The sequence below is a fragment of the Lissotriton helveticus genome, chromosome 9 (assembly GCF_964261635.1).
Source record: "Lissotriton helveticus chromosome 9, aLisHel1.1, whole genome shotgun sequence".
Lineage (NCBI taxonomy): Eukaryota > Metazoa > Chordata > Amphibia > Caudata > Salamandridae > Lissotriton > Lissotriton helveticus.
The window spans coordinates 1002175935-1002193742 of NC_136070.1; the positions used below are offsets into that span (position 1 = coordinate 1002175935).

The 17808-nt window shown below is 46.1% G+C and overlaps 1 protein-coding gene across 1 annotated transcript in view; it reads left to right on the forward strand.

Moving 5' to 3' along the window:
- Window positions 1–17808, forward strand: part of NCCRP1 (NCCRP1, F-box associated domain containing) — an 83028-nt gene that overhangs the window by 54116 nt on the left and 11104 nt on the right. The window contains exons 2-3 of the mRNA XM_078661320.1: window positions 11446–11520; window positions 12372–12468. Of these exons, the coding sequence (XP_078517446.1) occupies window positions 11446–11520; window positions 12372–12468 (172 nt within the window). The remainder of the gene's footprint in view (window positions 1–11445; window positions 11521–12371; window positions 12469–17808) is intronic.

Genomic DNA, 17808 nt, shown 5'->3' on the forward strand with positions numbered 1-17808 from the left:
CGTTCAACACTCTCCAATGGTCATACCTCTTTTCGGTCCTCCACCGCCTCAATATCGGGCCAATACTTTCGGCATACACGCGACTCCTCTATACCGACCTGTCCACACGGGTCCGGATTGGGAGACACATCTCGGCGGCGATCGAGGTCCGGCGAGGCACGAGGCAGGGATGCCCCCTCTCGCCTCTCCTCTTCGCCCTTGCAGTCGAGCCACTGGAGATTAGATTACGCCAAGATGGTCTGGCCTGGGGCATCCCATTCGCGGACACCACACATAGCGTCTCTATGTACGTAGACAATCTCCTCATCTATGTCCGGGATATTACGGCTGACCTCACCCCCATTTGGATAGCGCTCACCGAATTCGCGGACGCCTCGGGCCTCCATGTAAACTGGGATAAATCCACGGTATATCCCTTTCACCCGGACCTGCCACCACGCGATACCTGGCTGGGAACGCAAAAGATCTCATGGTCCACAGATGCCCCCCGATACCTAGGGGTTCGGCTTTACCATACTCCCGCTGACATCTTCGAGGGCAATCACTGCAGGGCGCTCGCGGGCCTCCGTCCAACAGTTGCCTTCTGGACCAGACTCCCACTGGCCCCGATAGGACGCATTGCCATGGCTAAAATGGTGATGCTCCCCCGGCTCCTTTATCACTTCACCAACTTACCGGTAGTCCCGCCCAGGTCCTTCTTCCAGGACCTCAATTCCCTCTGGGCACCCTAATTTGGGGCTCGGGCCGACACAGGGTAGCCTTGAAAACCCTCCAGCTTCCCACCACCCAGGGGGGCCTCGGAGCCCCATCTTTCGAGTCCTACTTTCTAGCGGCTCAGCTCCAATGGCTGTCGTATTGGACGGCAGACCGGTACACACAAGAGACCACTACCCCAGCGGGTAGGATCAAGTCACCGGAGCTGTCCCGTATACTTCTTCCGGGCACTAAACCGCGGCGCATATATCCTCTACAGGTCTCTGTGGCGCGTCAATGTATGCTCCGGATCCACCGGATATCACCCAGGACAACCCCATACTCCCCATTGCTCCCGTTGATCGGCTGGCCCAGATCGGACTCATACTTCCCAGCCCCCATGCTCGCCGAGTGGACACGGTGCGGCATCACGGATATGGAGTCGCTCTTTGAGGAAGGTCAGCTTAAATCTTTCGATCGACTAGTCACCGAATTCGATCTCCCTACCGGTCAATTCCTTCGATATCGCCAACTCCTCGAATGTTTCCGTCCTTACCACAACCTCCAGACATGCGAACCGGACACGCATCCGGTTATACATGCAATCTTGCACATGGGTACGAGGCGACATCTGGTCACCTGGTTGTATAAAGCGATACGGGAACTCTCTAATGTTCCCCTAGTGTCCTTGCGACCACCTGGGAAGAAGACATCGGGCGCCCGCTACACGACTCGGAATGGACCAAGGCGCTTGAAGCCCCAAAACGTACATCTCGGAACGCCCGCTTCAAGAACATCCAATTTTATATATTACACAGAGCGTACCTGACGCCGGCGCGGCTGCAGAAATTTTACCCCACCACTCACTTCCTCTGCCCCAGATGCCACTCCCCGACTGCAGATTTCCGTCACATGTTCTGGAGCTGCCCAGACCTCCACCCCCTATGGCGAACGGTACACGACACACTGAAAGACCTCACGGGCCTCACAACCCTAGACACCTGGGAATCCAGCGCGTTGGGCATTTTCCACATTCCGAAACAGCTCCCTGCACACAAGCGCTTTGTATCCCTGGCACTACTACTAGCAAAAAGATGTATAGCTATGCACTGGCGATCATCAGAGGGCCCCCCACAACAGCATGGACGGGGGCGGTGTGTAAGTGGGCGGCGGCGGAAGAGGACGCCCTGCGGGAGGAGGAGGCGAAGGGCGCCCGTAAAAAACGCATTTCTATGGAATGGGCCATGCTATTGCATCGTTTCCGACAGCTGATGCGCCCTGATGATCCGAGCACTCCCACCCCCACAACTACATCCACCCCAGCAGACCCCTCCGCCCCCGCGAACCTACAGCCCCTAGACAACGCCTAATGCCGGACGTAGGCGACCCCTCAGTCCCACACATCTACCCTGCTCCCAGAGCGTCTGGCCCTATGCTCAATCTGACATGACACCCCCGCCTTCTGGCAACCCAGCCCACTGTAAGCGCGAACCCCTGACCCCTCGGACGCCCTGCCCCCATATCGTCTCAACATGCCCGTGCAAACGCCCAGATGTCCCTTTCCCGAGTTTTGTCTCCCCAGTTACTTGGCAACACCAAAGTATAGCCTCTGCAGACCCACACCAATGCTCCCCATGATGTTGATTCACATGCTTGTGCCCATTCCCCTCTTTTTGGATTTCTTTTTATCCTGCATTTTCCGGCATTTGTGATTACTTGAATGGTCTGTACTGCTCTAATAACGAAATGCCAATAAAAACAAGTTTAAAAAAAAAAAAAAGATAGCTTTTGATAGAGAAAGTGACCTTTTTGTAAACCAATGTAAATCCATGCAGTAGTTTTCGAAATAGTAAGGTAAAACCAAATTTGTATGTATAGGGACGTGGATCCTCCAAGGATCCCACAGTCCCTGTGCTCAAGTCTTTTTGGCTGCCAACACTTCAAACCAGTAAGTGTTGGCACCCCAAAAAAAGTTAAAAAAAGAGAAGGGTCCAGGGTAGGAATACCCTACCCCCATAGGCCTCTGGGTGGGGGGTATCCAGCAGGGACCCCGCCTGGGGCACAAAGTAAAAAAAAAAAAAAACTTTTAGCAAAAGTCTCGCTGGATCCGCAGCTCCTGCTGGGATAAAAAAGCACAGGCTCCCGCGCTCCTGTAATGTTGGACCCCCAAGTGGGCCAGGTCCTGAGGCCTTGTGCGAATACATAAAGGAAGTGCTATGGCCTATGAAAGCCCCAGCGATTTCCACCTCCCAGGACAAATGTAGTTAAATGAATGTGGGGGCTCTCGTGCCCCCCCTGCAAAACATAAAATCAATGCAGGGAGTCCACATGGATCCCCCGCAGCCCCAGAGACTGCCACCTCCCCGGGTCAGTCTCTGGGGGTCTGCTGCGGACCCTGGGAACAGCCACCTTCCTGGGCAAAGTTTTACGACGGAAGGGGTCACGCGACCCTCCTCATGGAGCCATTTATGGCCCTGAGGACCACTACTCCCCAGGGCCAGCTCTTGCTACCTTCCGAGGTGACCACCTTCGGGAGGTAGCTGTTTGCTTTTAATTGGTGTGAGCTGACAGCTCTCACCAAGCAAAAGCAAACATAACTCTGCTTTTTGCAAGCCAGAGCTGTCAAACTGCTCCGGCTTGCAGAAAGCGGAATTCTCATCTGTTTCCCTGCACGCAAATATGCGTGCAGGGAAAAAGATGGAAAATTGCTGTGACAGATAAGGACTTGCTTTTCAGCAGCCCCCTGTCTGGCAGAGCAGTGCCAGCTCCTGCAGTAGGCGACGACCCAGCTGGGACCCCCCACCACGGTCCCATTGTACACTTGGTGCCCTAGGTGACATGGCCAGACCCTGGGGGATGAGGTCCCAGGGCCAAATTTGGCCCGGAGAGGGGGGCGCATGGCCACCCACCCCATATAAAATATTAAAAAATAAAGATCAGAAGAGAGCACAAAGAGGCACAATAAAGGCCAGGAAGAGGCAGAATAAAATTCAGCAATGAGAAGAAAGAGTCAAGATAAAGGTGAGAAACAAGCAGAAAGAGGCAAAATAAAGGTGAGAAATCAGAAGAAAGAGGCAAAATAGAGGTCAGAAGAAATCGGCAAAATAAAGGTGAGCAACAAGATAAAATCAAAATGGAGGTCAGAGGAGAGCCGAAAGAAGCAAAATAAAAGCCAGCAACGAGCAGAAAAGGGTAAAATAGAGATTAGAACGAGACAAAATAATGGTTGGAAGTGAGCAGAAAGAGACAAAATAAAGGTCAGAAACAAACAGAGGGAAAATAAAGGTCTGAAACAAGCAGAACCCACCCAGGTACTCATGCACCCACTCACAGAACCTACCCAGGTACTCATGCACCCACTCAGAACAACTAAGACACTCTCACAGCCACTCACTGACCTATTCAGATACTCGTGCACCTACTCACAGACCAACTGAGACATGTACACCTGCTCCCAGACCCAATCAGACACTCAAGCGCCCACTTACTCATACTCTCTCTCTCGCCCACTCACAGACCTACTCAGAGACTTGTGCACTGACTCACAGACCCACTCAGACTCATAAGCCCACTCATGCACCTACTCAGACACGCACTCACACACGCAGCCAGACACTCATGCACCCACTCACACACCCAGTCTGACACTTATGCACTCTGTCACACATCCACTAAGACGCTGTTGCACTCACACACTGATTTGCATAGGATACAGGTTACAGTTAGAAAATAGAATTTAAAAAACCTTAGAAATTCACTGAAAAAACCAAAGGTTACAGGGACATTATAGTTAGGCTCACATTTCACTCGTACGAAACCAGTGAACTTCAGCAGTTATAGTCACCTGAGCTAACTATAATGTGTGGCCTGGCAATGCACCCCTTATGACCTCACCTATTACATCATTCATGACATGGTCAGTGGCATCACTGATGACATCATTGATGACGTCAACCCCAGAAGCACTCACCCACTCACACCCATATAGAAATTCCTACACCCACACAATCACTCACATACCAATTCACAAACCCATACAAATACTCAGCCAACCACTCTCACATCCATAGAACCAGACTTAACACTCACTCATACAGGCACTCACACAACCACCCATAAAGCTACTCATACAACCAGTCACTTACCCATACAGCCACTTACACACCCACTTATTCACCTATGCAACCACTCAGAAACCCATACAGCCTCTTAACCCAGCCACTCATTCACCCATACTAGCACTCACACACTCCCTCATACACCCACACAACCACTTACATACTCATTGACACATCCATACAAGCCCTCACACATCTGCTCACTCACCCATATATCCATTCACACACAATTACTTTACGATACAGCCACTCATACACCAACTCACTTAACCAAACAGCCACCCAAACAGCCCTTCACTCCCCCATACAGCCACTTACACAGCCAGTCACTCATTTATATAGCCATGTAGACACCCACTCGCTCACCAATACAGTCACTTATACCTCACTCATCAGCTGCTCACCCATAAAGCCACTGACACAACCATTCACTCACCAACATAGTCACTCACTCACCGACACAGCTACTCACATACCTACTTAAACACCCATACAGCCACTCGCAAACCTACTCAGACACCCATACTGGCACCGAGACACCCACTCACGCACTGATACACCCAGTCACACAGCTCCTCGCATAATATATGTTAGAAATAGTTTTGTTCAGTAGTATAGAAAGTATACTGTTTTAATTTGGGAAGGACATTGGTATATATGTTTAGCACTCATAAACTTTTTATAAATCACGCACACTCACTGGATGATGTAATCAGTGATGTCACTGATCATGTCATGAGTGATGTAATATGTGAGGTCATAAGGAGTGGATTGTGGGGGCGTAAGTTATAGTTAGCTCAGGTAACTATAACTGCTGAATTTTACTGGTTTTGTACAAGTGAAATGTGAGCCCAGCTAAAACCTCTTTGTAACCTTTTGGTTTTTTCAATGAATTGCTAACGTTTTTTTAAATCCTATTTCCTAACTATAACATCCCTTAGACCTTTGATTTTTTCTTCCAGTGCATATGTATAGATACGAAGAAAGCCTTTGGGTCAGCCAGTCAACTATTATGGGAGGCTTCTTTCCATAGTATATCATTGTTTTACCATTCCAAGATGGCCAACACACTGGATCTAAACGTGGCTGACATACAGGAACTTTAAAACAATGATACACTAGGTACAATACCACTGCAAGACAGACACCCACTGCTATGTTTAACTTCAGTTTTGCACAAATATACCTGCTGGGTTTAGGTGGCAGCATGTTATTTCTGCTTGTAATTTTCTAATTTATCTTGCATATGTTGTCGAGTTTGTGTATTCTATTATGGTTGTACCAGAGGGTGAATACAAGAATCACTCAATAGATGGGTGAATGAATGCATGAGTGCAAAGATGAGTGAAAGAGTACATATATGATGACTTACTGAGGGCCTAAACCCATCAGTGGCTCAAGAGGCACTTTAATTTGTAAGCCAGACTATCAGCCATTGGTTGCTTCCTATATCTCCAGGGTGATGAAACCAAATTCAGGAGGCATAGGCCAAGCCTGGCCTACTCCCCACTGACTCCCACAACCCTTAATCCCATTTGGCAAGCAAAAATACATTTCTAGTTCCTGATGAGGCTTTTGTCTTTATTAGCTGACTTTGTTGAAGGTAATACATGACAGATGTTCGAATATAGGTGTGGTTTCTTGTTGTTTAAGCAATGGCTTAGAAGTGGACATACATTAGTGTCTTCAAGAGACATACATATGTGAAAGTTTTCTTCATGCGTGAGAAATGCAGTGTGTGTGTTTTTTTTTAGATCTGTAAGCTAGCATTTGCTTGTGTTTGACAGTGGAGTAATGAACAGATGAGTTATCATATTCCCTCCGTGAAGGGTCCATAGAATCTCTACTGAGAGCGGCATCCATAAAGGAAATACCATACTGCATTAGCTTACAATGCATTAAGTAATATTTAGGATTTTGTGTAGGGTGAACCAGGTAAAGGACCTAGGTCCCTTGTGGATTGCGAACGCTAACATTTATCGTGCATATTGCAGACTAAAGTACACCTTGGCGCTGACCAGTTAGAATAACGCCAGTGACTGTCGTCAAACTTTATTATGACATGGTAGTTCACCCTCTCCAAGAACCAAAATAAAGGGGCATGGCTTTATTCTGATAAAATTGCTGTGGAGGTTTAATAGGTGGGCACCCAACACATGAAGTTGTCCACCTCTCTAAGATTTTGCAGATAAAGGTAATCGTTTTCTCAAAAAGTGATAGTGGACACACCGGTAACATAGGAGGAGTTGGCCGTGCTTGATAGTGCACATAAAGTTAGAGCTTTGCACCCTGGTTAATGCAGATTTTTTTGTTCAAATGTTTTTGTAGTGAACTCAAGCTTACCATGCTATACGTCTTAACTTGCATAAATATGAATATATAGTATAAAGCCTGTCATATCTGACAATCTTTGTGAGGCTTATAATTCATTGGCTATGTTCGCCAATATATGGGCAGATCACAGCATATGCAAATGATAATGAATGCTTACATCTTTATGTCAATTATGCTATGTTGTCATTGGGTTGTCAAGTCTGAGGGGTAACCGGATGTGCCCAGGAGGGATTTTTTAAATTAATTTGAGAATCTAGAGCCCGTTTGGCCAAGCAGGGCACTGGAAAATCCCTCCGTAGGCTGGGGTACAGAGGGTTATGTTCCGCATCAGATGGTCTTCAACAGTGGTTCTTAACCTTTTGACTTCAGTGAACCCCCACTTAATCATTACTGGTATCTGGGGACTCCACTGAATCATTATTGGAATCCCAGGACCACCAGCCTAATCCATTTTGATGATTTGAATTGCCAAACAATACAAAACAAATATAAACTAATGGAATACTTGAATAAATTCACAAAACAAATTTAAAAAAATTAAAGTTTTAGTTTTAATGGGAAGATTATCACCTTTTTAGGTCGAGCACACCTGCATTCAAAGCGAAGCTTTGATTGCTGTCTGCTTCTAGACCTAATGTCAGCCGTATTTGGGAATGTGGACAAGAGATGGGCACGAGCGCAGATTGCACCTCGTGGGCGCGCACGGCGCCGTGCCCATCTCCTGCCTCGGAAGCTCCAACACGCATGCGCATACCCAGAGACACACACACACACGAGCACCCATACATACAGAGAACCCACCCCCGCCGTCGCATACACACACGCGCACACACACACACACTGCATACACACACTGTATACACACACGCTCCCCCCCTTACCTCACCAGAGACACACACACGAGTGCACATACACACACGCACGCATACAGAGACACCCCCGCCGTCGCACACATACACACACACACACACGCGCCCACACATACACACACGCGCCCCCCCCGCTCCCGAATACAGTCCCACTTACCGCCAATCCGGTGTTCTGTAGCCTCTGCGGGGCTCTCCCTCGGGCATGGGAGCCCCGCGTCACCACTGCTACTCGGGCCAGGAACTCCGTGGGCACTGATTCGCGCACAAGACGGAAGTCCCGCCCCCACGCTAGGTTTCGTTTTCATGAGTGCGCGCGCACATCTTGTTGTGATTTTGTCACTCATGACTCTTTTTCACCTTCTTTGTCCGTCTCCGTGTCGCACGGCAAGCTATTCGCCTGCGAGAACCCAATAGGGTGCTTTCCTGAGTTGTTTAGTCATAATTAGTAGATACACTTTTAATTCTTACAATTCCCGCTTATTTTGAGTGTTATGCATTTATGAAACAGCTCAATTTTTTTCCGGCCGTGATTTATTTTATTTAGGAATACACTTTTCTTGTGGTGATAAAATGACTCTGTGAGGGCGTGCCGACCACCCGGTAAGATGCCCTTTGGCTGTTAGCTGGAAAGAGCAGTTTAAAGAAGGGTATCTCGTGAAGATGGGATGGGGAGGGGTCAAACCCATGCATATTTTTAGGATATCCGGGTGATAAATGTTGTACATACGTTTAATGTAAAAGGGAGTCATTTACGTTGGCTGTGATGGTCCTGGAACATTGTGGCATTTTTGTAAAATATTGTAGCAAATTATTTGACCCCTTTGCCACCCCAGTACTCTTCTCTCAAACCTTTCTTAGCTGCTGTAAAAAAGTTTTGCGCCTCAGGTGGGGGTGTATCGGGGGCACTATAAGCATATCAAAAATAGCGCATTGTTGACTATAATTTCACAGCCTGCACTCTGTACATTTCCAGAGTGAATATCCTCCTCTCACCGCACCATTTCGCACAATAGCCAGCTTCGCTCCGTCGCACTGAGACACGTGGTGATTGGCGTGCACGTGGTAATGCAATGATCGCTTCCTGGCCCCTCTTCCCGGGCAGTGTCGTGACCCGAGCCCATGCCTCGGGGTCAGTGTGTCCGCAGCATTCTTCCGGAGGCACAGCTGTAGGCCACGTGAGCCCCCAAGCGCCAGTGCGCTGTCCGTTCTTAAAGGCGGGTGGCCCTCGTGGACACGAGCCAATCCGCTCTGGACAAATGCCCCGTCCCCGTCTTTGTTCGGATTGAGTCGCGAGGACTGTTATCAGGGCTTTTAAAGCTCTGCATATATTACCATCCAGCATTTGATGCCTGTGATAGCATATTAAAGCAAGACCTATTCGCATTGCCGGGACTTTTTTTTATTAATGTCTGTTGGGAACACTCTTGTAGTCTTTCTTTAAGTCCTAACAAATATTTGAAAAAAAGACTAATACAGTGCAAAAAATAACCTACAAACAACAAAGGATTGTTTTCTTCTAAACAATACATGTATACCATAATTTAATGTCTTTTTATTGTTTTTTTATATACACTAACATACATTTGTACCGTACCAGAAATTGGTCAACAAGTAATGGTAAAACAATATGAGCTTAATCCTGTTCAACAAGAAAGACTGACAAAGAACTACTAAGAAAATTTTCTCCCAACCTCCCTGCACCCCAAAATGCATAATCTAATATCTAATGAGTCATAGCTCTTTTGAGATGCAAAATAGTCCATTAGCACAAAGCACAGCATAGCATAGCATAACAAATCAAAGCATAGGATAGCAAAACATAGCATAACAAAAAAAACATAGGATAGCAAAACATAGCATAGCATACAGCATCACTCAGGGGCACCACCACAGCATCACAGAGGGGCACCACAACATCACTGTGCACTACCAGAGCATAAATCTGTGCAACCATTCCACAACAACTGGTTCAAATATGTTCTCTCAATGTTTCAAGCTTTATTACAAATGTAACAAAAAGATGTTAATATTTCACTTCTGTTCTTGGATGTTCGTCACAATAAAATACACTGAACATAATCTTCACAAAAGTCATTTACAAAAGTTTAAGCTATTGCCATTATAAATTACAATAACTTTTATTTAAGTATTAATTATTTGAAAAAATTAAAAGCCATTGTTATTTGTAATATCAATACATCTAAGTCACGGAAATACAACACATATTGCATTATAAATGCTATAGGTGTCACATATGCAAAAGTTATAACTATTGGCATTGTAAATGACAAAGCTATTAATTTCGCGATTTTCAAAAACAAAACAAATACAAAATGTGTCATTTACAATACCAATAGCTCGAACTTTCCTAATGCGAGACCAATTGCATTGCAAATGCTTGTTTTATTTAGTTGCGGACACCCATCGTACATACTATATTCTGTTTGATACACTTGCTCTGCTCCTGCAAATCTATCCGAAGATACAAACTTAATTTTTTGCCACCAATTTCAAATTCCTTCACATTTACAGAACGTTTTAAGCATTTCAATTTTACATTTTGCTTCTTTATTTATGTACACTTTATTAATCTGTTAATATTATTCAATTTTCTAAGCATTGATGGAGACCCTGAGTAGGTATCGCAGACCCCAAGGGGTCCCCGGGACCACTGATTAAGATCCGCTGGTCTAACAGATTCCCGTTTTTTAAATCAAACGTTTGGCAGAAGTACACACTTTTCTGACAGGCCCATGCGTGAGTGTGAAATATTTGAACACTTCAGGAATTAATTCTCAGAACTGACTTCAACAATTAAAGTGTAAAAAATCGTCCTGGAGTGGGATTGACTCATTTGATAGAATATCTAACTGGAACCCACACGTTTGCCAGGACTGCTTTAAGATCCCATTGCTACATGAGAACCGCCAGAGCCAGTAAAGGGAGTGGAGGCAGAGGAAGGCGTGTAGCCGCAGCTTGTGCCATAGGGCGGGGCTCAGAATGCATACCACTGTCCCTCTACAATGGACTTTGAACTGGTTAGCCTAGTGAGACTAATCACAGGATTTGTTGATTGGTTGGAGGGGTTGTGTAGGCAAAGGGAGTATGTTTGTAAGTGTGTTATTAACTGTATGTTCTATGTACACCAGACCTTTATTTGTTTATTACCGGTTTGCGCAAAGAGCTCCACCCCGCGTTGCCCGTTGGGCATTGCGGCGCCGGCCCAAGGAGGAGCTGCACGATAAAGAAACATGACACCCATTTGGGTGTGTGAGGGCCCTTGCTCCTAAGGAAACAGATTCCCCAATCTGACGCTTCAGGCTTGCCCCGACCGTTTCTTCTCCTATTAGGAACTTCATACCCTTTTGATTATACAGATTCTTATTAGCAACAACATTAACTTTCTCTCTCACTCCTTTTCCCTTTTTTAGGTTTATCAAACAATCATCCTCCCCCACCAGGCCCAGTCGATTTTCCACCCCCCAGGCTGCCATTGGAATCATATGGTAAGATTTTGAGTTTGGACTACAGCAAAGGACAGGACTTCAATGTAAAAGTGTGTAAATTATTTATTGATATGATACCATTACCCACTAACTCATTATACAAGCCACAGAACAGAGACCTAGCAATGTTGTCAAGAAGTTAGCCACTGTTTACAGGGCCAGTAACTCTCCTGAAGACCAGGGCCGGACTGGCGATAGCGTGCACCGGGCAGTTCTCCGGTGGGCCGCCAGGGTTGGGGGCTGGTTTTGGGCCCCTGGTGGCCGATTTTGTTACAGGGCCGTTTTTGCAGCATAGCTGCAATATCGGCCGCTGTAATGAAATCGGCCAAACCGGCAGTGGCAAACAGCTCCGCCGCACCCCCAACACCCCGGGGGGGGTTAGTGGGGGGGGGTTTGGGGATTGGCGGGGATCGGGGGGGAGCACTTTGCCCGGGCCAGTTTTGATTCCCAGTCCTGCCCTGCTGATGACACACACAAAGGCAAGATGAGCCCAAACCATGCCCCAGAGATCCGAACAATTTACATAGGGCACTATCCACAGAAAAGAGACTGAACAATTCCATGTAGTATACTAGCCAATGGGAGGCCCTTCTAATTTTCTTTGGGTCACAGTCCAGACAGCCAAGAAATCCCTTAGGGCAGTGGACGTGAGACAGACTCGACCAATCCGACAGTGCAGTCCCTAAATGTTTATTTTTATTATTTTATGTATAGCTTAGGACACCATATAATTATTTGTCACACACTACTTAACTTTAAAAGACAAAGATAGCTTGAACTAAATCTAGTACAGTGTTATCTATTCTATTTTCCTAATTTTTGTTGTGGACTAAAGTTTCTTGTGGTCCTAGGTGACTTTAGCGGCTGGAAAGTGAGCACAGATCACATCCCTGTGGATACGAGCCGGATCCCTCCCGGAGTAGTGGTATGTTATCTTCCAAACTACAGGTAAGTCAAAGCTTGAATTAAAGTTCTACCACAAAATACTAAACAGCAAGGCATAGACTTCAGGAGATAAGTCCATAAAGAATCCTCTAGATTTGGAAACAACAGTGAGACCATGATGCGAAGAAATACATGCATCTGATGTAGGGGTAGCCATGGGTAGGAGCCGCTTCCATTTACTTGACCTTTGGTACACATTGGCATTGTAGGTCAGAAGAGGTTAGGAGAAAAAACTCTTCAGCCTCATCAGCTCACGGGATGGCCAGGGGCGGCTCTAGGCTCATGGCGGCCCTGGGCAGGGAGCGTAGGTAGGGGGCCCCGGAAGCGTGTGTCCGTGCAGAGCGGAGCGCGGAGGCCAGTGAAGAGGGGGGGGTCAGGGTGTTTGGAAGTGGAACAGAGCCGGAGGCCACCAAATCCCAGCCAGGGGCCGCCACGCAAATATGTATCCATCCTCAGAGGATTATTATATTGAGGATATATATTGGCATGGTGGCCCCTGGGGTTTGGAGGCCCTGTGCAGGTGCACAGCTTGCACATGCCTAAGGCCGCCCCTGGGGTGGCCAATGTCACTTCCGCTACTCTTGGCAATTGGCGAATTAATTTCCATTACAAAATCTGGAGTCCCTGATGCTTAGGAACATATGTGAAGCAGATCTACGACCTGCATTTTCTCACAAATATGCGGTGAGATTTTTTCAAATTGATTTCATTTTTTTCTCCACCTCTTCTGTGTGCTGTAACCATGGCTATGGTAGAAAGTCAGATTTAAGCACATTAAGCATACTATAGGTTTGTGAATTTCCTCAAACACTGCTTTTACAGCGAAAGGTTGATAGACAAATGCATGTGTGCTGCAAGGTGCAGCGTCGTTTTTTTTCCTGTGATGCTTCGTGGCACATTCAACTACTTTCGTGGTGGGGTCCAAGTGGGGCCAGAAATGAATGGAGCTGGGGCACATGCCCCATATAGCCACTCACCTGTCAAGGCTCTGCTCTCCTTATTTGCTGTCACATTTCTTAACACTAATAGTGAATAATAAACTATAATAGATCATTATTCACTGTTAATGTGACAAAAACTGATGACATCTCTGAGAACAAGTTTCAAGCAGCCTAAGGCAGGCAGAGACGACTGTCTAATGGCTGGCACTGACACATAGAGGTGCTTGCCCCTGCCATCAGACAGATTGGTAAAGGCTGGTGAAGGTCCAGCCCTGGCCTCAGGGATCTGCCCATTACTGACTGTAGCATCAGTTGGAAAGGTGGATCCTGGCACTTTAGGCTTAAGCCCTGCAGTGCCCTGGGCTACCTGCCAGTCAGCCTGTCGTCCTATCCTTACCCAAATTGTCACACATTTAGGAAAACCTAGGGTGAAAAGCTAGAGGCTGAAATCTGGAACCCATGACTGAGCAGATTTGCGGTTTAGTTTTTGACATAAGGGTCACCCATGGTATGACAATGACATCAATTGTAAAGTTCTAGCACTGGTATATTGTATGTCATTTTTTGGCCTAAGGGGGCACCCACGACAAAGTGCTGGCGTTTGCACACTAGTGATAATTTTTGATATATAGGGGCACCGATGGAGAAAAACAAACCAGGCGTTGGAATAAGTGCCACATGTGAGAATACGGTGGCCCTGATGTACTAGAAATAGTTTTTGACATAAGGGTCACTCAGGGTATTTGGATGACCTCAATGGCAAAATTGTGGCATTTTGAGTGAATTTTATGATGTATGGGGGCACATATGGCACATGGAGGGCATCTATGATGTATTGCTTGGCGTGGCACAATGACGTCATTTTTGATATATCGGGGCACAAATAGCGCATTTGGGGTAAACTCGTGGGGAACATCATGTTTTGTTGTATTGGTACACCATGAAAGGACATGAATATTTAAATGCCTTTCCAGAACATAACCTATGTTATTTTAGCAAATGTATTTGAAAATTGAGCTTTAAAATACACTATTTGACCACATTGATTTCTGGGGGCATGGAGGGAGGACCCCTAACATCCCTAAAATAAGTTGTACTCACTCGCTACAAATCGGGGGCAAGTATCACACCCACCACTTTCAAAGATCACCGGCTACCACTGCTGAGCACACAGGGTTAATGCATGCAATGAGACAAAATATGACTTCATAACTAATCACACTGCTGCACCAATATGAGTTGGAGACTGAGCTACTGCTGTGGCTAAGAGAGTCAACAAATATTTTCAGTATTTCCATGAGAGAGAGTAAGTAGCCATCAGTGGAGAGGCAGAATAGCACCAAAAGCTTCGTAATGGACCTTGTTTGTGTTTATGGTGTCTGGACCAAGAGTGAAATGTAATTTTACTTGGTGCACTAAAATCCTTTCACCTTTGTTGTCTGTACTACCGATCACTTTGTCTGCTTTCACCACAGCAGGTCAATGTATATGATATCACAGAGCTCTAGCTTGAAGTAGCAGTCCAGTGCTTTACAGAGAGCATTTTCACTTCACTGTAGCAAGCTTATCTGCAGAGTGAAGTGGTGGAGGAAGGACACCGTGGTGTCTAGATTAACCCTGGGCAAAGCACTACGCTACGCTTGCGTAGTTTGCGAAGTTTGCGCAACTTCGCACTCCGCGAACTCCACATAGCACAGTGCAAACATGCATAGCTAGGTGCAGCGGTTATTTTTTGCTTGCTCGCGGTCCTCAACGTCAAGTTGGCGACCGCGAGCAAGCAAAATGACATCCTCGCGAGACTTTTTCCTTGTTCGCGATCGTGAGCATGGAAGATAAACCTCCCAGCGAGATTCTCAACGCGGAGAGGTCAGGTTTCTCATTGCGACTGGTCACGCATGCTCGCGACCGCTCGCGATGAGAAACTACCAGTCCGCGTTGAGAAAGCTGCAGCTCGAGTAAAAATTTACTTGAGCGGCAGAAAAGTACAGCTCACACTGTGCAAGATGCCATTTTCAATGATTGCACAGTGCCGAATGCTTGTCCGCACTGTGCAATTATTGAAAATGACATCTTGCACAGTGCGAACATGCTACTACGCAGTTCACAAAGTGCTACACGTAGCTGGCGCTGTGCAAAGTGCACTTTGCGTAGCTACGCGTTGTGCTACTTCGGGAACTACGCCCACCCCTAGTCTAGATCCTGTTGAGATCAGATTACAGAAAGTAGGATGATGTGAAGAGGGTAGAGTCAGAGAAGACGGTTGGAACATGTAGATTGGACAGCTCATCATACACATGCATCAACAATATTTGTACAACTTGCCAGGACTGGTACATAAGCTGGCCTGCATGTAAATGGGTTTATGCCCCTGCCCAAACTGTCTGACTCCATGTGAAACTGGTATCATGACTCCCATCTCTAAGCTTCCTGCCGGTAGTGTTCTCCTGACTGCATGTCCTGCATCAGTTCCCACTCTGCATCACTCTCTAGCAGTATGCTGACTCTGCGTCTCATGCACCAGTGCCTTCATCTTTGCTTTTCTGTGGTCTGTGCAGGTTCTCGTTTGCACTTCCTCCCTCTTTCCGCCTCCTATTGGTATTGTTCTTGAACTGTATGTTCTGCATCAGTGCCTCATCTGCATCTCTCACTGGCATTGTCTCCCCCTCTGTGCCTTCTACAAGTGCTTCTCCCTGTTTGCTCTCCTTGCCCAGTCTACACCTGCACTCCTTTCAATGGCAGTGCCTACTCCATGCTGCTCTAGCTAGCATTGAACTACTGTTTGACCTTTTACAAAGGTCTCCCTCTCTTCACCCCTGGCTGGTGGGGTCTAGATGTGCCTTCTGTTGTATAGTCTTCCCATCTGCAGCCCAAACTGGCAGTGCCTCCCCACAGAATCTCCTACTGCTAGATCTGCTCTATCTTCAACTTTTCCAGCAGGTATTCCCTCCCTGTGCCACGCTCGCGTGCATTGTTTTCTTCTCTCTACCTCCTGCTGACAGGAGTGGATTCTCTAAAGATGCAAAAATAACTGTTTCTCCTTAATGCACACCTGTCTGTATTCTACATTTTAAAATCATTTGATGTTAAGAAAAATACCTCTTGGCGAACCAACCTCCAGTCTCTCCAGTCACAGGGACTGTTGAGGCAACATGTTTATTCCCACTTGTCTTACTGCTTGGGTGCCATCTTGCATAGCGAAACAAAAACATACGTTTTTTTCTTGAAATATTCATTTATTTTTATTTTTGTATGTTGCTATACCTAGACCATCTTTCTTTCTTTTTCAAAGCTTTTGCTTTTTCTTCATTTCAACATTTGTCTCGTAGAATGTGTTTTTAAAATTCAATCTTCGTTATTTTCAGTCTTGAGATTGAGTATATGTAACAATTTCTGCAATTCATGTCAAACCCTACTAGGTTCTTCCTCAGGAGATATGGCAATTTCTGTATAGCATACACCATCATTAATCACTCTGCCTGAAACAGTGATTGGACCATGCTGCATGTGTCCAAAAGCAACTTAAGTCTCACCCCCATTACAATCTGCCTTCTTTCCATAATTTTTCTCATGTGCTATTCAAATCTTCGACACCAGTCCCTACATCCACGCCAGTTTTTCAATGTGCCTTTCCCCTCAGTGAATAATTTATAATCCCATTTTAGCTTTTTCGAGTTTTTGAGTATTTTAAGTACCTTGGTACATGAAACAACAATTTATTCAACGGGCAGTTCAACGAGAAATTGTTTGCATCTGCTTTGATAATTTCATTTGTCATAAACTTTAGTGGTTGTATTTTTTTTAAACCCCCAGAATCATCTCTTTTTCCTTCCTCTCCCCCACCCCTTCCCCATTAGCACTCTGTGCTTGTTCCATTACTTACCACCAGGTGGCACATTTTGTATGTCTCTTTACAAAAGCCTAATATGCTGCAGCGCCACTATTTTCCCTACGCTGCTTCAAGTCTCCTTCTCTTGTTCTATTATATTGCTTGCATTGCCGAAGATCCCAAAGGCACATCTTATACCTTAACACCCCTTCTTTTCCTTTCTTACAGTCAAGCGTTGGAAACTTCACTCATTTCTGTTCCAGGAGAACTATCTTATTTTCTGTAAACTGTTAAATGCAGATGTTTACAGTTTCACTCGAAGTTGATTCCTCTAGTGCTGATTAGTAATAATGCCAGGACAACCCCTGGCATATATTATGGTACTCCAGAAAGTCTGCATTCATTCATTTATTCATTTTGTATTTGCATAGACAAACGTGTTCCCGTTCCTCAGTCAGCGTCTGTGCACCTCCCATAGTTAACAGAGCAGTTGTATGTCTCTATTTTGCAGAGATGGCCTCTTCTTCTGTCTCCAGCTTACCTATCTCTCCTTCCATGGCTGACCTTTCAGGTTCT